This window comes from Anguilla anguilla, chromosome 11 (genome assembly GCF_013347855.1).
Source record: "Anguilla anguilla isolate fAngAng1 chromosome 11, fAngAng1.pri, whole genome shotgun sequence".
Lineage (NCBI taxonomy): Eukaryota > Metazoa > Chordata > Actinopteri > Anguilliformes > Anguillidae > Anguilla > Anguilla anguilla.
In genome coordinates, this window is record NC_049211.1 from 9,239,855 (window position 1) to 9,259,217 (window position 19,363).

Below are 19,363 nucleotides of genomic sequence, written 5' to 3' on the forward strand. Positions count from 1 at the left end.
ATCCCATTACTCTGTTAAGATAATGCTCTATTTTGAACTATCACACTATTGTCCTTTTCTTGTAAAAAGGTAAGATCAATGTCCAGCTCTTGCATGAACCAAAAAGGTACAGGTAACCATCTCATATGATTTGCTATGCTTTCCTGCTCCATTCTCAGTTTTCTGGCCCACTGATTTACTGTCGAAAAATAGTTTGTTTTTGATCTTGCCACCAGAATCCCATGACCCTTGTAAAAGACACCTAGCTGGGAGGGTTTGATTGGATCCACTTAGTTTTACCTAGTACTGCAGCCCCAACTTAATATGCCTTAAGCATATGGGCATTTCTCCCATTTCAATAAACAGTGCAGGAATTGGGGAGGATTTAAAAGCCCTGCAACAGAGTCTCAATGCCTTGCTCTGCAGAATATCTAATTTTCCAAGCACCGACTTAACAGCTGAGCCATAAACAAAACACCCATAATCAAGTACAGAATTTATCATTGCCTGGTATATTAAATATGGGGCATGCCCCCGCCAAGGCGTAACTTGGCGGGATGGCATACCTGCCATCCCATTGCATGGTCTCCCTCTCTGCCCCCCAGTCACATCCAGCCAGACTTTACATTACATTACAGGCATTTGGCAGACGCTCTTATCCAGAGCGATGTACAACAAAGTGTACAACAGACTTCATGGAATTTAACACTTCATCACATTTTGCTAGTATTCTTGCTACATGAACAGCCCAAATCAGGTTCACCGTCACTTGTCACCTAGCCAATATTAAAATTTTGGGTTATCCCGGCTAGCTAGCTAGCTAACTATTGAATTGTATTCAAAACAGCGGTTAAAAACTGAATCGTTCACAAAGATACGGATGAAAATGCGTCCCGTAGCCATGAGTTAAATACGGAACGCCTACAGTTCAAATAAGGGACGATTCTGTGTTTTGCAGGATGATTGGCATTCCTAAATGAAGTAACTAGAACTGTGATTCAACATTGCCATTGCGAAATTGGACATTGAAAAGGGGAGGGGACGTAACAATTCAAAATCGAAAGAATAATGTTGCTGTTTTAACTGCTTTAGTATTCTGGATTTTGTAGTGCATTGATTTGATTGGAGTTGAAATAATTTAGACAATTTTTAACCCTCACTATACCTTGGACCCTTGATGACTTAAAGCCATTTAGCCAACAAATGTGTCACATACTGTATCAGCATAATTACAGCTGAATCTACTCCCACCCCACAATTCCCATAGAGATCCATTCAAATTCAAAGAGATTTGTATCGCTTGTAGGACAACCTGACAATAAGATATCCAGACTCTGATGATGTTGATAGGTCACAGACATCAGGAAGTCATGGCATGCAAATGATATGCAACCAAATACAAAACATGACTCTCTTATTTGACATTATGTTAATTTGTCTAAAAACACTGAAATGGGGGACTACGTACAAAAAGTGCTGTAATTACTACATGGTGAGACCAAAATGTATACCCTTTAATAAAAGCTCGGAGTCTGCACTTTGACCACATGTGAATTGTTTGATTACAAACAGAGAAAATAAAATATTAAATCAGAAAAAAGCGGGAAAATGCAGGTGGTTTTAATGTTGTGGCTGATTGGTGTAAATGTGTCTGTTACAAACATTTGCAAAACAACTGAAATTGTTGTACTTGTTAAATTCATGCAAAGCCGAATAGTTGTTCCACTGACCTGTGTTGAGGTAAATAAGCCTTAACTAGATGATCCTAGAGATAGCTTTCTCTTCATTTTTGTTTGACTTTTGGTACGCAGTGCGAGTTCCACAGCTAAACAAGTAGCCTGCTGTAAAACAGTCTGATCAGTACTTAGAGGAACTGGCAGTAAATACTGTACATGAAGCATAATTTAGTTCCTTAAATTTTGTTACCATATGCACCAAAAGGGGTGGTGTCACAACGATGTATAAAAAGATTGTGGTTCCTTATTTTGAAAAATACGAATTAATGGCACATCATTTTTATTTTACTTTCATTTCCAAGCAGAAGTATGTAATTAATGAAAAAGATAATATTTTAGTTAGTTGTGCAGTTCACTGACAAATTATCATAGCTAGGTCTATCTTACTTATGTGGGCGACATAGCTCAGGAGGTAAGAGCATTTGTCTGGCAGTCGGAGGGTTGCTGGTTCGATCCCCTGCCCTGGATGTGTCCAAGTGTCCCTGAGCAAGACACCTAACCCCTAATTGCTCCCAATGAGCTGATTGGTACCTTGCATGGCAGCCTTTCACCGTTGGTGTGTGAGTGTGTGTGTGAATCAGAGGGATCAATTGTAAAGCGCTTTGGATAAAAGCGCTATATAAATCCAGTCCATTTATTCCACACCCATACAGAGTGTTAATTTGTAGTCCTACCCTGCAATGGGTAATAAGACACATGCTGTATAATTCACTGCCATTTTCAAATAATGCCGTAACAAGATAGATTGGCCAATAATATCATTATTAGACAGGTACTAATACCTTGCCTTTTCTCTTTATAAAGACCGGATACTGCAGGTAAGACTGTATCTTGGGGGGGGGATTTGGGAAGTGACTTGACTTGACTTGCCCAAGAAAAAATGACTTGGGACTACCTTGAGACTTGGACCAAATGACTTGAGTCACATGTCTGCGATCATCCCTGATCTACTTTTAGATAAACTTTTACTGCTCAATGTCCCATCCCCTCTCTGCCACTGAATCCATGACTTCTTAAGCAACAGGAAACAGTGTGTCAAGGTGGGTGACCTCACTTCAGACCCCCTCCTTCTCAGCACTGGCGCCCCTCAGGGCTGTGTGCTGTCTCCTGTTGTAGTCTGTATCTCCCGGTCACTTGTCTCCCCAGTACTGTCTCTGTGTCTGTGTTCCCTGAGCTGCTTCACTCCCCTGCATTTGTGTGATTTCACTATTCGGGTGGTTCCGGGTTTTCGTGGTTTCCCCCCCTTTCTTCCAGTCTCGTTTTTACTTACTTCCTACTATTTCTAGTTTTACTAATTTCTACTAATCCTTACTAACTTATAGATTGTAAAGTACTAACCTCATTAATATACTAACATGTGAATATTACTAATGGACTAACACACACTAGTTTTGGGTTTTTGATAGTTTAGATCACTATACTAATACATTAACCAGTCTCCCCTTTTCCATGCTGCGCTGTAGCTCCGCCCCTTTTCTTTCTAGCCTGCTCTAACGCTGAGTTCTGCAATTGCCTGCACCTGACTCTTGCTCTGACTGCACCTCTCTCTCTCTGCACGCGTTTTTACCTGCTTAACCTAGGCCGTCTATTATCATTGTTGTCTATGTGATTCCAGTCCGCGTTTTGTCAGTCCCCTGTTATTTAATTAGTTATCCTAATGTTCTTCACCTGGATGTTGTTTGTTACTCCTCCCTCACTCACTTAACCCCTCCTTGATTGTTACCTTCCCCAGTGTATAAATGTCAGTCTTTTCCACCAGCTCACGGTCAGAACGTTGATCAAATTCATTGTGCCGATATTTAGTAAGCCTTTGTTTATCGAGATTCCTGAGACACCCCTTCTGTACGACTTCGAGTTTGCCTGCCCCTTTTGGTTTGTTTGCTTCTGGTTTGACCTTTGCTTTGCTTTGACTTCACTTTTGCCTGTCCCTTTGTACCTTCGCCGCTCTGATCTCCTGGTTTTTGATTTTTTGCCTGTTTTTCACAATTCTTTTGGAAACTCGATTCGGCACCGTCCTTTCTCTGATTACCTGGCTTCTAACCTCGGACTGAATAAAGACAACGTTTTTTTGGATTTCCCTGGTCTGCGTTTGGGTCCTTGCACAGAACATCAGTCTCCCTTACTCTATTCACTTTACATCAATGCCTGTATCAAATCTAAATCGCATCAAATTTAAAACATTGGTCCTAGCATACCAGGCAGTCAAGGGATCAGCCCCAGCATACCTCCACAAGATATTCAAACCCTACATGCCAGCCAGATCCCTCCGTTCTGCTACCTCAGGACGCCTAGCACCTCCCCCTCTTCGCACCTGCACTTCCAGAACACGTCTCCTGTCTGTTCTGGCCCCATGATGGTGGAATGACCTCCCTGTGGAGGTCAGAACAGCTGAGACTGTGACCCATTTCAAACGACGACTGAAGACTCACCTCTTCAGGCTGCACCTCTCCCCATCCCTCCCTTCCCCCCTGTAAATGACTAAACTTAGGGTTGTAACTAGGCAGCTGTTTCGTAGGTGACTTAGGTGCATTAACTGTCTTAACGACTACTTGTATTTTTATTTATTTTTATTTTTATTTTTCCATAGATTGCGTTGTTGCCGTTCTTGTTGTTAGTGTTAATCAGTTTAACCATCAGGGTCCAAGTTGAACTATGCGGTTGTTCCCTGTACTTGGACCGGTACTTCTCTCTAGGGGTTTCGTCATACTTGTTCCTGGTTATGGTTATACACTTTGTTGTACGTCGCTCTGGATAAGAGCGTCTGCCAAATGCCTGTAATGTAATGTAATGTACTTCCAACAGTGAATCTGTTAAAGTTCTTAAGTTCGCAGACGACACTACCCTGATCGGTCTCATCTCAGACGGTGATGAGTCCAGATACCGGGAGGAAGTAAGCCAGCTGGTGTCATGGTGTGGAGCCGACAACCTGGAGCTGAACACACAAAAGACTGTGGAGACGGTCACTGATTTCAGAAGGAAGCCCACCCCACTCCCTCCCTTGGAAATACACGGCACCATGGTGAGCAGAGCAGAGTCGTACAAATTCCTAGGTATCACCATCCAACAGGACCTCAAATGGGACCGGGATATCACTACAACCAAGAAAGCTCAGCAGCGCATGTACTTCCCGCGACGGCTTAAGAAATTCAAATTCATTGGCTCTGCATCACCCCAGTCTAAGCGGAAACTACAGCGCATAGTACGGTATGCAGAGAAAATCATTGGCTGCCAGCTCCCCCCGTCACAGAACTGTACATCTCCAGAATGAGGAAGAGAGCAGGGAAAATCATGGCTGACCCCTCACACCCCGGCCACTCTCTCTTCCAGCGCTTCCCCTCTCAGCGGAGACCGAGAGTGAGAGCCCTAAAGACTAGGACTAACCGCCAACTGAACAACGTCTTTCCCCAAGCCATAATCCTCTTAAACAAAGACCCTTCCTCTATCCCCGCCCCGCCCACTTGCACACTCTCACTAACTGTGCTGTTAATTGTGACTTTTTTTTACACTGCCCATTTGCACACTCTTGCACCTTAACTGTGTACATAACCCAGTTATTCGTACTGTATCTGTATATTGGTACTTTACTGTATTGTATTATATTGTATTTTTATTACACTGTATTTTACTATTATTTATTAATTTATAATAAGCTTTTTTAAAGCTCTTCCTATTGGATTGTGTTGACACCTTGCATTAAGGCAAATTCCTTGTACATCGTACTTGGCGAATAAATAATTCTAATTCTAATTCTGATAAATAAATATAAATGCCATAAAACCGAGAATTTTTCATTTGGGCTCGGCAAATCAAACAAGTTGCGTTACCCTTTGATAAAGGATAAGCCACAACCTTCCAGCTAAGAGTGAAAATGGGCCTAAGAGCTCCTACATAACTTCAAAATTAACCCTTGTGTGTAGGCTAATCTTCATATTAGACTTCATATTAAACCAACTAGTGCTATGTTTAAATCGCATGCCATGTAGTGTATCATAGAATTCAGTGCTCAAACCGCTCAAATCGCTCAGGTACTTCGGGGGTATGCCTTTTATGACACGGGACTGCGGTCACGCCATCCACACGAGAAAGATCGGTCAACCATTCTCACCAAAAAATTTGTGCGCGGTCTTCATCGCTCTCTATTGTGGTAACACGATTGTGACGCAGTTCTACCGCAGATTAAGTTACTACTTGCACTTTCAATACTTCAATAAATAAATAAATAAATAAATTTTAATACTCCGGATTGAAGTATTAAATACTCGAAAATGGCAATTACGTTAAATTCATGCCGTTTTTTAAAACTCCATAAAATAATCACATCAGATAGTTTTGTGAAAACTCTACTAGATTTTTGAAGTCTTGCTTCCTAGGTACGCATGCAAAGGTGTGTATTTTTACTGTAAGAATTTGGAATTAGGGGATGGTAAAATCCTCCAAAGTGGTCATTAAATTCTAAACATACCATTTTTAAAAATTCAATAAACTCATGAAATCAAACAGTTTTCTGCGAAGTCCAATATATTCTTGAACAACACCTCCCAAGTATTCATGCAATAGAATCCACACATTTTTACTGAAAGAATTTGGAATTATGGGCTGGCTAAAATGCCTGCAACTTGATAGATGATGCTTATTAAAAATTCAATACAATAAGTCAGTCAAACTGTTTTCTGCAAACTCTAATGCATTCTTGAAGATCACCTTCCCCGGTATTCACACCATGGATTCTGTGCATTTTTACTGTAGGGATTTGGAATTATGGGATGGCAAATTCACGCAAAATGGCCATTCAATCCTATATGTGGTGCTTTTCACTGGCTTGTCCCTTATAGATGGAATTTCATCCTCATCTACAAAAGACTTTCTCTCTATTACCTTCCCTCTGGTCAATGAAATGCTTCTCGACTTACTAGGCTTAATCTTCGTCCTAGCCCAATTGAGATTCTCATTTAACTTCTCTAGTAACCTTTTTGCACAAGGCACTGTCATGGTCACCAGTGTCATCTCATCCATGTAAGCCCTAATTGATGGGAGGCGCAGCCCACCCTGCCATCTCTCCCCACCTACCACCCACTTTGATGATCTAATAATATATTGGACATTGCATAAAGCAGTTGGCTTATACTATTTCATTGAATTTTAAAAAAGCGCCATCTATTGAATTGAATGACCATTTTGGAGGAATTTGATATCCCATAATTTCAAAATTGCTCCAGTAAAAATTCACAGAATCCATGACATTAATACTTGGGAAAGCACTCTTCAAGAATGTATTGGAGTTGACAGAAACCAATTTGATTTAATTCTTTTATGGAATTTTAATAAGCACCATCTATAGTTTAATAGCCATTTTGGAAACCTTTGCCATCCCATAATTCCAAATTCCTACAGTAAAAATGCACAGAATCCATGGTGTGAATACTGGGGAAGGTGATCTTCAAGAACGCATTAATGTTTACAGAAAACAGTTTGATTTAATTATTTTATTGAATTTTTAATAAGCACCATCTATCGAGTTGCAGGCATTTTGGAGGATTTTGCCATTCCATAATTCCAAATTCTTACTGTAAAAATGCGTGTATTCTATTGCATGAATACCTGGGAAGGTGTTGCTCAATAATATATTGGATTTGCTGAAAACAGTTTGTTTATCATCTCGTAATTCCAGATTCTTACATTAAAAATACACAAACACCTTTGCATGTGTAGCTCAGTTAATATTTTCAATTTATTTTGATATTTAATTTAATGTAATTGTGAGTGAACTTCTTCAAATTTAAGATTTATTTATACAGTGCCTTAAATATGGCTATGGTTACTTTTGTTAGTACAGTAGAGTAGATGTGTGCACATCCAACCAGTATTTAGCCAGGTGCAGGATAAAAGTACATGTGAAGAATAAAAGAAAATGGATATACGCACACTGGATTACAGCTCCCAATACTTTATTGACTAAAAAAAAGCAAGGAAACCTTTCAACCCAACAGGGTCTTCATCAGGGAAATGACCACATGACAGATAAAAAAGGTATATATAGGCAGTAAGCCAATGACATCACTGTCAGCCAATGAAGTAGGCCATAGCACATTGGCCATTCGATAATATGGAAAAAAAAAAAAAAAATAAGCAGCCACACGCAACATGGAAAAGATTCAAGTCATCAAGGTGGGTGGTTTCATATAATGGATGTGTGCTGACATGAAACCCATTCAATAGATTCCAAGTTTTCTGTGCCCCTTGGTTTCTTTCTGCCAATTTAGGAAAAACAAGCCATGACACTTTTTACCTGCTCTGCTCATTATAGTGCCTGACAGAACGTCAGGGACCAATTCTGTGGCTTTTCACATTGATCTTCATGCAGACTTTAATGGCCAAACTCTTTTCCTAGGATTTTCCCTGGATAGTTGCAGATGAACAGGAGGTGCACATGCGGGAGCCCAGACTCATTCCGCTAAAAACAATGACATCAGACATCGTAAAAGTGAGGCTTTTCACACTGACATGACATTTTACATTTTAGGCATTTAGCATTGCTCAAATGCAGAACTTACACAGCTTACATTATTCTACATTCAAACTGTATCTACCACTGTATATTTACTGGATTAATTCAGGTTTAAGGGTAAAATAGCAGTGCCCCACCTGGGAGTTGGAACTACAACTGGAGTAACCAGCCCAGATCACGAAGTACTTTGCTCCACTACTCCTCAGAGATTTTACACCGTCAATAAGCCTGTCTCTCATAATCATATGTTTAGAATAGCAACTGTCACGGTTTACATTTTTGGGAAATATTTTAATATCTTTTGTGTAACTGACATTCAGAATTGGCATTTAAAAAGGCGTACACAGTTTTAATGTGTTTAATAAATGGAATGTGTTCTTTCTTCAGATGCAGCTGTATGTAGAGGAAAGGGCTCAGAAGGCTTCTTAACTCGCACTGGGTTTTCCCATCATGCCTGGCTGCTGGACTCATGATGCTGGAACATGAGGAGAGATGACGACCCCTGGGTGTGTGACAGTCATGTGATTTAAAAGCAGGCAATGTTGTATTCTGGCTGTGAAACAGAGGGCTGAGCTGTGGCTGAAACAGCCAGGAGAAATGACTGTGGAATTCATGCTACATGTGATGTTGTGTTGTGTCATGTGCATTTTAAGTCATAAGGTGGGACCTCATCGCTGGAGATGTTTTCCACATTCATACATGCACGCGTGCAGCTAAGTTGTCACAGAAATGCCTTGGAGAAGAATATAAGAATGAGCGATTTATAATTGTTCAACAGAAAGAAGTAGAATGTTGTATTATTTTTCCAATTATTGATGTCATGTAAAATAATTCAATTTATTTCCTGTATTATGCGTAAAAAACTAGGTTGTAAAACGTTTCCCATTACTCTCCATATTTTACACAAATTAAAAGATTCTGTTTAAATGAACACTTATTAAATGGCTTTTCTCTCTAGAAGAGACAGACCCACTCCTGGTACTGATTCTGAATCGGACCTGGCTGCTTATGTACTGTAATACAAGCCTGTCTTAATGTTATAAGTTGGCATAAAATATAATTCACTGGGAATACGAAACACTGCTTGAAGATGCTTTTTTATTCCCTGCCATGACTTTTTGGGTACCAAGCACTGAAGTATAATGTTGATGCTAATTAGTTGATAAATGGATAGTTTGGATCTGCAGTTTGAATCTGGACAAAAGGAGGTCTGAAGTTTTAGTTATTTTTACATCCCAGGAGACCTGGCTAATAAAACCGAGCTACCAGTAACTCTGTTCTCACCGGTGTACAGTTGCAAGAGTTAAAGTAATAAATATGCTATCTAAATATGAAATACAGGACATATTCTCCTGGCTCGGTGTATTGCAATTCATACTGAATGTCAATATGTGCAGTAGTCTATAAAATTCAATGTTAATAAGTGTAAAAAAGCCAAAGATTAATAGCCAGAGAATGTTACCACATTTCATAAATTGGTTCAATACAAGTGTGAAAATTATACAATTTACCCTACCCTTCTGAAAATAATCTTAATTCTAACCAATTGATCTTAATGTAGTGTATTCTATAATTAATTGCTCAGTCTACATCATGATTTAAAGAAACACTTGAGCTCGACTGAATCTACATTCCACTTACCATTTTTAGGTAACTTCTAGCAAAAACAACATGATTTTAGAACTAGAGGTACAACGTTCTCTATCGACAAAATCGACAAATCGACAAAAATGCTACAGCCGCTGTATTCAGCCGTGAGAGAATATGGCAACACCTTCCCTCTCTGCCACACGTCGGTTTCAGTTCTTATCTGAGGCGGGTGTGGTTTTTACGCTGTGTGTCTCGGCTGTTGTGAGGGAAGCCATTTTCTCTCCTTTCTGTTGCAGTCTTTGGTGGAACGCTGTCCGATCGTCGATTATTTTCTGGGGGAAAGAGAAACCACGCGATATTTGACCTTTGAAAACCTTGCTGCGCTGCACAGTAACACGAGTCATTGTGCTTTTGGTGGGTAGATGACGAGCATGTAAATCAGCTCCATGTAGAGGAGGAGTGATGGGATTTAACCCTGAATGGACAGTGTTCTACCTGCATGGTCCGAAGAAGGGCAGCATCAGTGATTTCAGCCTGGGGTTGTTTAGCACCAGGAGCAGAATAGGCAGCCTGAACGATCTTCACCCGCAGCCTTTCAAACTTAAGAAAACAAAAGAACAAAGTACTTTAAAAGTAAAAGTAACAGTACGATTTAGCCCTGGAAACATCCAGAGAGTCATGTAATCTGGCATCACTGACACACATTACTGTGATACAGTGGTTGATTTAAAGCCTTGGCTAAGCTGATCTATGTGAGTGCGTTGGTTAGACATGCATGCATTAACTTTGAGTCATCTCACCGAAGCTGAGCTTTCAAAGACACCATCTGAGATAGGAGGAACTATGCAACAATACCATATGGATCAGAAGTCAACCAACTGTGTCAGAACTATCCGGAGAGAGGCGTCGCTGGACTGATGCATTTGAGCTCTGTGCACTGAAGAGGTCGTTTACGATACGATACGATACAACTTTGTTGTCAGTTTGCACTGAAATTCATTTTGCATCCTTAGGCAGTTCCGTTCAAGAGATTACATGAAGATTAAACATACAGTTACACATATGACACTTATCATAGACGTACATAACACATCAAACAGTCATGACAAACACATATCACATTATATCCTCTGGATTCAGATCTCAATTAGCAGCACACTGGTTTTGGTTTAGCAACAGGATAGACTGATGTATAAAAGAATTCTTCAGCCTGTTGCGTTTAAATTGAGGGACTCTGAAATGCCTATTAGAGGGGAGAAGTTGGTATTCTCCGTTTAAAACATGCAAGTCTGAAGAGATACTGTTAGCAAGTCTGACCATGCTCTTGTTGTGAGTTACTTGAAAGGAGTGTATCACAAGTTGGCCAATAATCTTCGCACAAATTTGGATTTGATTATATAGTTTAAAGTTTCACAGATAGACTGCTGAGCCGGGCTGTACTGCAGTACAGCATGACACTAAGGTGGCTCTGTAGTGCAAAGCACAAAAACAAAGAAAACGGAAGAACAAAAACTTTCAGCCCTGAGGTGCAGATGCAACATACAAAAACAAAAAGGAGTGGTCCTGAGGTGCAGATGCAACATACAAAAACAAAAACGTGCAGCCTGAAGTGCAAAACACAAATACAAATAAAAATGCAAAAATGTTGTATGTTGCATTTGCACTCCAGGGCTGAAAGTTTTGTTTTTGCATTTTCTTTTTGTTTTTGTGTTTTTCACTTCAGAGCCACCGTATGACACTCTGAATGACTGATTTAAAAAACAGAAAAATAATCTGGCTACTGGCTCCAAAAGATCTGAGTCTACGAAGAAAGTAAATGCGCTGCTGTATCTTCCTACAAATAAGTCCAAGATGGTTGGCATCTTTCATAACACCCAGGTATTTGTATGAGGGGACTTGTTTAATTCCTATGTTGTGAATTGTCACTGGAGGCAGCTGAGAATCAGGAGGAAGGCCAAAAAAACATGTTCTCTCTCTTATTACTGTTGATAATAAGAGCATTGTTGTCACACCATTCAATTAGCCAGTCAACATTACACTGGTACAGTCTGGGGTCATCGCTGTTAGTCAGCAGGAATAGTATGGTGGAATCATCAGAGTATTTTAAAATAAACCGGTTGGGCACACTGGTGGTGCAATCCACGGTGTACAATGTAAACAACACAGGTGAGCTAATGCAGCCTTGAGGTGCTCCAACATTAGTCCTATGTTTTAGGTTTGCTGAGGTGTTTGGAGATGAGGTGCACAAGCGTGACAACTGCATGTTCCGTGCTGCGACCTTGCTTAAAGTAGGACTGAAACGGAGCTTAGCCCAGGACACGGCTCGCAGCCGAGCAGCGCACCGGAACGCACGCACACGCGAGGCGTACCCTGGTCTGCACCTGCTCCAGGGACACTTTGGCTCTGTTGTGCTGCAGGTGAAGGGCGGTGATAATGTCCTGATTGGCCTGGGCCTGCCTCTCCAGCTGAGCCTGAGCAGCCCTTTCCTTCGCCAGGTCCGTCTGCAGCCGCCGCAGCTCGCCCGTGACCCCGGCCGCCTCCTGGCCCTTCTGCGACACCTCCTCCTTCAGCTGTGCTGTCAGCTGCCCAATCAGAGATGAGCAGTTACCATGGCAACGCAACTGACAGTGTCTCTGTAAACAGCCTCAGGTAACTTAAGGAGGGTAAAAACAACTGAACAGAAAGACAAAGAGACCCGCAGGCTTTCTGTTCTTTGAGTCAGGAAGCCTAAAAAAAACCAACGGTGCGGTTAAAGGCCGCTTTTCAGTCAGGCTTGGATGCTTTAAAATAAAGCGACCACAGCAACAATGTGTTTTCAGATCTGTGGCAAAGCTTTCAAAGAAAGTAACAAGAAAAACAGGCTACCAATTCACATCTTATCAAGACACAAAATACACAAGCTCCCGAGTGGCTCAGTCATTAAATGGTGCTTGCTGGGCCCTGTAGCTATTCACATCACAGTGACATCATTAGGTGACTCGGTGCGTGAGTCGGTCATGGCAATACACAATTTCCTTTGTCCTGTGAGGGGTGAGGTGGGTTTACTTCATCTATGGTTACTTAGGTTACCGCTTGCCGGCGGTTTCACATTGGTTCCTCCCAACAATGTCGCAGGTGCCACAGGCAAACAATTGTTGTCAGTGAGAGAAAGTCATCTCCTCCAACTGGTGCTAGCTCTGCTGTACTGTACTGCTCTGTAGCTGTGGATAAGTCACTGGTCTAAAGGTGAGAGCTTTGGAGGGATGCTTGTACAAAAAAAAGCTAAATAATCACAGAAATCATCTGCTTCACCATTACCTCCATCCCTTCAGAGAGAGTGCAGAGATATTTCAGTCACCATGGTTACCATTCTCTTTAAGATCCACAATGGATGGATTTAAGATCCACAACTTAAATCGATGACAGTGACACAGTGGTACACAGATAAAAAATAAAATAAAATTATATTGTATTTGAATTATATAAGTAACGAGGGAGACCAGGAGAAATAGTCTTACATAACTAGAAACTTACTGAAAAACATACCATTTATCCATCGATTATCTATAGCCGCTTATTCTTGGTCACTTGCTTGTAGTAAAGAACATTCTTGCACCTTATCTATTTGATATAGAACAAAACAGGAAGCCTGCCCTAATGAGATAGTGTTTAGGGAAGTAATGCACAGAAATGTTATCGTTTCTATCGTTTCGGTAGCATATCTTGACAGAATGTCTGTGTCTTGGTTTGACATACAGAGAAGCAGAAAAGAAACTCTAGATTCTTCCGCAATACAGAATGGGCGCACGTACATGTAAAATGCACATGTATTCCATACCTGCCGCAGGGCATAATTTTCGGTCTCCAGTGCTGCAATAAGTTCCTCGTTGGCCTTTCCCTCCCGTAGACAAGAAAACTGAAAAGAAAGCCGGATGAGTGAGGAGAGTCCATTTCTGTAAATCCGCCACTGGCATGGAATCATCACCGAATGGAGTAGTACTGATGTAAATACGACCTCCGGCCCAATGGCTGTTCTCCCCCTTGAGCCCGCTTTGATGTCGTAGCTTGTCATACCTCCTAGTTAGCATAGGTTAGGTCAGAGCAATGTTTACGGTGTGAACTGGACTTAATGCGTTCACGGCTATGAATAACTGTTACAAAATGAGTATTGTACCTTATCAGACCTGTGTTTTATAGTTGTTCCAATGACCTTCGGTATGCACTTATTGTGCGTTGCTGTGGATAAAAGCTTCTGCGAAATACATGTTATGTAATGTCTGTACCTTTCTGGACATGGCCTGTAGCTGTGCCATCCTGTCCCTCAGCTCCTGTTTTAGCTCCTCCACCTGGGCCCTGGCTGCGGCCAGCTCGCTGTCTTTGATGGACAGGGCTCGCTTCAGAGAACAGACCGTACCTGGAGAGGAGAAACAAAGAAGCTCAGCAACACTTTGTTGCAGTTAGCCCGCCTTGGGGTTAGCAGTGGGGCATGGCAGGATCTGAGAAAGCAAAGCAGAGTGGAATTTGCTTTTTTTTAAGTCACCCATGCTACACGTACCAGTGGAGATCATGTAGTTATTTTTGGTATCCTCCAACTCTTGCATCAGGGCCTTTTTCGTCATCTCACATTCATCTTGCTCAGCCAGTGACACCAAGTTCCCAACATTCTCTGGTTCTGAATCGGGGCACTACACAAAAAAGACAAAAAGGCTCCCATTAAAACCTTCATTCTGGAATATGTTCAGTATTGAATGTATTTTGCTATAAAAGGTACATATCTAAAACACATTTAGCAGTGAACAGTTTCTCAGTCGTATTCCCAGTTTTAAAATGTATCACTGCAATTTAAAATTCAATTCCTTGCCAAAATCCTTCTGAACGTATGAGATGAGTAAAAATCTGAGGCTGGTGTTCTCTTTACCGTGTTCTGCGGTGCTTCTTGTTGCATCTTAAAGTGAGCCGACTGTGTGCCCCGCCCTGTGGAGACCCCGGTAGCACACTGAGAGCTGGGCTGTTCCATCCTCTGGATCTCCTCCCTCAGCTCTGTGATTAACTGACCCTTCTCCAGGGCCTCCTCCTCCTCCACCCTGTGCAGGCGCTGGATCTCCTTACTCAAGCTCAGGATCAGCTCTGCCTACCGGTGCAGGTGACACAAAGTCAGCAAGAAGCACATTAACACAAGATGGTCGTCTGGGTGCAGGTTTAATAGTGACTGGCTTCTGTGACTTCCATGTTTGTTTTTGTGGCAGCTCTAACATTATCGGCCATATCATGCTGTTGCAAACAAATGCTGACTTATTGGTGATCAAGTCAAGCCATATTTATAGTTTCGTTTGGTAAGACTGTCCTAAATTCATTTCTTACAAATTTTCAACTCATTTGTAGCTACCGGATATTTAAAAACGACTATTGGTTTGCTTGGATTCACGGGACATTTACCAATCGCGACTACAGCCCTACAAGCAACACCATTTTTTGGTACCTCTCTGGAGGAGTAGCAAAATTTAGTTGCAAGAACTATACACGGTATGCTTCTTCTGGCAATGGCAACACGCCCATAATCCGTGGGCACTGTTTCACAGCACAGTACAGTTTGGTATGGCATGGAAGTGAGAAAAGGCCCTTTCATTAGAAAGGGGAATCAGAGCAAGAGTGAAAGCCAACATGGAGGAACAATGGAATGAGTACATAAGTATCACAATTCATACCAAAAGGTAAATTCTAAAGGAATGCTGGTAATCTATTAGCTTCAGCACCAAGATATGAGGTTGATAAAAAATCTCATTCCTCATTGGGAATTCTTAAAAGCATAACAGAAAATACGCTGCTAAACTCGTGTTAGTATGGTACTCTGGAAACCATGTTAATACAGAGCTGTATGCTAAAAACTGAAGGCACACTACGTTGGAGCCACAAAGACTCCTGTCCCATTGAGCAGGTTTACCTGGGCTTTGACTGCTTCATCATTGTGAGCAAGACAAAGTTGATCTGTGACTTCTGTCAGCTTCTCCTTGAGCACTGATATCTCATTATCTTTCCTGCAGCACTGCCACTCAAACTCTGACAGGCGACTCATCTCCTCGCTGAGCTTTAACAAACACTGCTCCTGTTACGAAAGAGAAAGTAGAGTGGCAAACAAGCATAAACCCTTTCCACAACATATCAGATTTAACCTTATCCAATTGAATGGGTTTTTCTAGATATGCATTCACTGGCTAGTCACTAATAGCTGAATTGCAGCATATACAGTATATACTGTATGTCTATATCAGCATTTCCTTCCCATTAAATTCACATTTCATTACATAAAAAAACATTGGGCACAAATTAAAATGCAAAGTTCATGCCCACAATTATTTGCCTTCAACTAAATTAAGCTTAAATTGAATCAGAAAATTTGCTTCATTGCTACAATGCCAATATATTCTAAATAAAACATCATCTACTGATGGAAAACAAAGGAAGTATTCTGTAACATATAAACACATCAACATAGCACAGTGTTCATAATAAATGGTCATGATCATAAGCCTTGTAAATGGATGGTAAATGAATGGAAGAAGAACATTAGACCTTTTCCAAAACCATCAGTACCAGGATTCAGCAACACAGGTGTTCTCTCTCACCTTCTCGTGTATTACAGTCAGGTACCATGGCAACTCGCCTCCTGTGCCATTGGCCACAGCATGGTGGGCAGAGCTGGGCCTTATCTCTTCAGTCCCTCTGACTCCTTCTTCATTCAAACAGGAAAATCTTCCAATGTCCTTTTGAGAAGGCAAACACCTGCAGACTTAAATGCAACATTGGTCAATATCCTATGCAGCACACATTAAATAAAAAGGGGACAAATTGGTAATAATATTGGTAACAGTTTTCAGGATTTTACACCCTTGATACAACTCTGAACACAGAATTTTCAAATAAAAGGCTAATGACAATCTGTCTGCTTCATTTTTTTATGAGTTAATTATGATTATTCAACTGTGCATATTTGAAGGAGGTTTGATTGTACACTCTGGTTAATTTCAGGAACATTAATATTAATTGTTGAAGTAGTTACAGGTTTCCTAAAAACACAGGCTTTTGGGTTTGTCTTCCTCTGGGTGGTTTCTTTAAACACAGCACATGTAATTATCTCCCAATCACCTCGATGCTTTAATGTTATTATCTTATTAAGCTTGTGAGATCATGCTCTGATTGTTCCATTAAACAAATGACACAGAAGATAAGATTACAACTGATATTTGGAGATCAGCTATATGTAGGTAAACATCTTGTGAAGAGTGCAGACTTACTGGTTTTGAGATGGTTGGTTGAAGTGTTGGGACACTTTGGACACTGACTGTCTGTACAAGGCAAGTGGTTCTGCTCATTTCGACAGCCCTGTGGATCCATTGTCATTGAGGACACAGAGTCTCGCTACAGTGTGGAAAAATATTAATATTCCATTACTGGCATATAGAAGTTGCTCATCCAAAGCAACTTACACAACTTTTTTTGCTTTATGACATCCATTGATAAAGCTGGATATATACTTAAGAACTCATACCCTAGGTACCTTGCTGAAGGGTTCCTAACTGGGAATCAAACCTGCAGCCTTTAAGTTACAAGCCCAGTACCTTATCCACTATAACACTCAGGCATAACTTTGGTCACCTTGCTGTGTGAGTTTGACAGGGCCCAGCATGGTATCTGTGGCTGCAAGCTTTGAGTTTTCACTCCACTCCAGTGGGCTGTCTTTGGCCTTCCGAATGCGGTCTTCTCCTGCACAGCTGCCATCATTGGCCCTAAAAAGAGTTTCCCTGCGTGTTGAAAGCACCAAATAAGTGCATGTAGCTGCAACTGCAACATTTACACATCCAGTGATTTTCTGCTCCAGGAATATTCATGATTATTGACTGGCCCAGTACAGAGGAAATATTATTCAATACTATCTAGCATGTAAAGAACAACACATCAAAATGTGTATGCAGATATCCGTCATCTAAAAGCAGTGCTTCCACTGATAATCACATTGCCTATTTCATAGCTGAATGCTACAACCTAGCAGTTCACAGCAAAAAAAGAAAAAAAAAAAAGAAAGAGAAAGTACAATGAACATTAAATGCACTGTAAATATTTTTGGTCTGGCAACTGGCTGAAATTATGAAACCAACAATTTACATGCAAAAATACTTTTAGATTTCATTTGCAGCTATATATATATATATATATATATATATATATGCTTATTCATCTAGTAAATAAGCTGTCCACGCCTACCTGTAGAAGGAATTTTAAAATGACTCCCAAAAAGCATTTGACTGGAAATTTAGTGGTAGTAGGCTACCAAACAAGCGGTGGTTTTAACTGAATGCAGAACTAGAAGAGCATTGAACCTACAATTCTACTTTGTTGTCAGCGTTGCTAAGTAACAAATATCATATCGGATTATTTCGGAAAAGTTTTGTTACATTATCTTCTCGTTTATTAATGGACTGTCGGCTATAATTACAACACAGGCTACATTATTTTCAAAATATACATTTTTTGTACATTTTTAGGCAACATAAATATATATTTTATTTCATTAATTGCTTACCTTTTGGTAAAGGAACCTTCTAGATAGACTAACACTGAAAACAGTCTTCGGAGCTCCTGGATTACTCAAGCATGCAAATTTATGTATGCTATACATCCCGTGATCCCATTTCCACAGGGTAAAAGAGCCGTTCTCGCTCTGAGCAAACTACTCGCTTGCCTACGTGAAGTCTGTCTGCGACCTTCCGCACAACACCTACGCGGAAGTATAAAACAGCAGACGTTTGGACTGTGATACAGCTAGGTTAGTTTCAAACTAAGTACAGATTCTAAGGACAAATGGTTCTCAATTAACGCGCTGGCGAGTTAAGTCTTAAATTTAGTCTGGTTTATTAGGTTATGCCGAGGTCGACATTAACGGTTGTCCGGGACAAGCGAACTTTATGGTCGGACAAGTGGAATGGCTCTTCAAGTTGTCCGATAGGACAGGTAAAAAAAAAAAAAACCTGATAAAAATATCTGTAATGTATGATCAAATTAACTGAAGTGGTAGCCTGTCTTTGTTTGCGACGCAGTTTCAGGTGCGTGTGCGCGCGGTTGTTGTTTTTCTACAGTCTTGGTTGACTCTTAATTTCTATTCTATTCTATTCTAATAACTTCTTAATTTCACTGCAGTGGTGATCAAACCTCACACGAAGCTAGTGCGTGTTGTTACTATTTACTGATCGCAATTCTACGAGAATTCTAATCTAATCTAATATAATAATCTAAATAATAGAAATAATCTAAACAATTATAGAGCAATCTCCAAATTACCATGCCTAGCTAAAATTCTGGAATCTCTGGCAAATAATCAACTCAAAGTATTTCTTTCTAGTCATTCAGTTCTAAGCCCACATCAATCCGGATTTAGAGCCAAGCATAGCACTATCTCAGCTGTTACGCTAGTTACAAACAATATTATGTCTGCTCTAGACAGTAAGAAACACTGTGCTGCCCTTTTTGTAGATCTGTCTAAAGCCTTCGACACAGTCGATCATGCTTTGCTTTTACAGAA

The 19,363-nt window shown here is 40.6% G+C and overlaps 3 protein-coding genes and 1 long non-coding RNA gene across 11 annotated transcripts in view; 2 read left to right on the forward strand and 2 right to left on the reverse strand.

Annotated features, from left to right (window-relative positions):
* Nucleotides 1-18,405, reverse strand: part of LOC118207572 (coiled-coil domain-containing protein 27-like) — a 44,068-nt gene extending 25,663 nt beyond the window's left edge. The window contains exon 1 of the mRNA XM_035381305.1: nucleotides 18,368-18,405. The gene's annotated coding sequence lies outside the window, so the exon portion shown is untranslated. The remainder of the gene's footprint in view (nucleotides 1-18,367) is intronic.
* The window catches only part of LOC118207564 (tumor necrosis factor receptor superfamily member 14-like), a 135,103-nt gene that overhangs the window by 48,106 nt on the left and 67,634 nt on the right, over nucleotides 1-19,363 (forward strand). For 6 of the 7 annotated variants that reach the window (XM_035381267.1, XM_035381273.1, XM_035381268.1 and 3 more), the window contains exon 1: nucleotides 18,804-18,887. The exons of the other annotated variant lie outside the window; for it this stretch is intronic. In XM_035381267.1, the coding sequence (XP_035237158.1) occupies nucleotides 18,835-18,887 (53 nt within the window). In that variant the 5' untranslated portion in view covers nucleotides 18,804-18,834. Of the gene's footprint in view, nucleotides 1-18,803; nucleotides 18,888-19,363 lie in introns of those variants that run through there. 7 annotated transcript variants of the gene reach the window in all.
* Nucleotides 7,714-9,005, forward strand: LOC118207580. Its single transcript, XR_004761412.1, has 3 exons — nucleotides 7,714-7,880; nucleotides 8,104-8,196; nucleotides 8,608-9,005. It is a non-coding gene; the product is annotated as an uncharacterized LOC118207580 (long non-coding RNA).
* LOC118207558 (coiled-coil domain-containing protein 27-like) lies at nucleotides 9,674-17,585 on the reverse strand. 2 transcript variants are annotated; one of them, XM_035381256.1, is made up of 11 exons: nucleotides 17,443-17,585; nucleotides 17,082-17,205; nucleotides 16,413-16,576; nucleotides 15,731-15,892; nucleotides 14,708-14,920; nucleotides 14,345-14,474; nucleotides 14,073-14,203; nucleotides 13,628-13,705; nucleotides 12,192-12,392; nucleotides 10,306-10,410; nucleotides 9,674-10,142 (listed from the first exon to the last, which is right to left on the reverse strand). In XM_035381256.1, the coding sequence occupies exons 1-11, from the start codon at nucleotides 17,566-17,568 to the stop codon at nucleotides 10,020-10,022; spliced, it is 1,557 nt and encodes a 518-aa protein (XP_035237147.1). In that variant the 5' UTR covers nucleotides 17,569-17,585; the 3' UTR covers nucleotides 9,674-10,019. The 2 variants fall into 2 exon arrangements, with proteins under 2 accessions (XP_035237147.1, XP_035237146.1); XM_035381255.1 differs by having other exon boundaries at nucleotides 12,180-12,392.

Coding starts and splice junctions, on each gene's coding strand:
- LOC118207558 (XM_035381255.1), bottom strand. CDS start 17,568: ATGATGGCAGCTGTGCAGGAGAAGACCGCATTCGGAAGGCCAAAGACA. Junction 14,921..15,730: donor ATGAAGCAGTCAAAGCCCAG/GTAAACCTGCTC, acceptor CTGCACCGGTAG/GCAGAGCTGATCCTGAGCTT. Junction 10,143..10,305: donor CCCTTCTTCGGACCATGCAG/GTAGAACACTGT, acceptor TCTTTCCCCCAG/AAAATAATCGACGATCGGAC.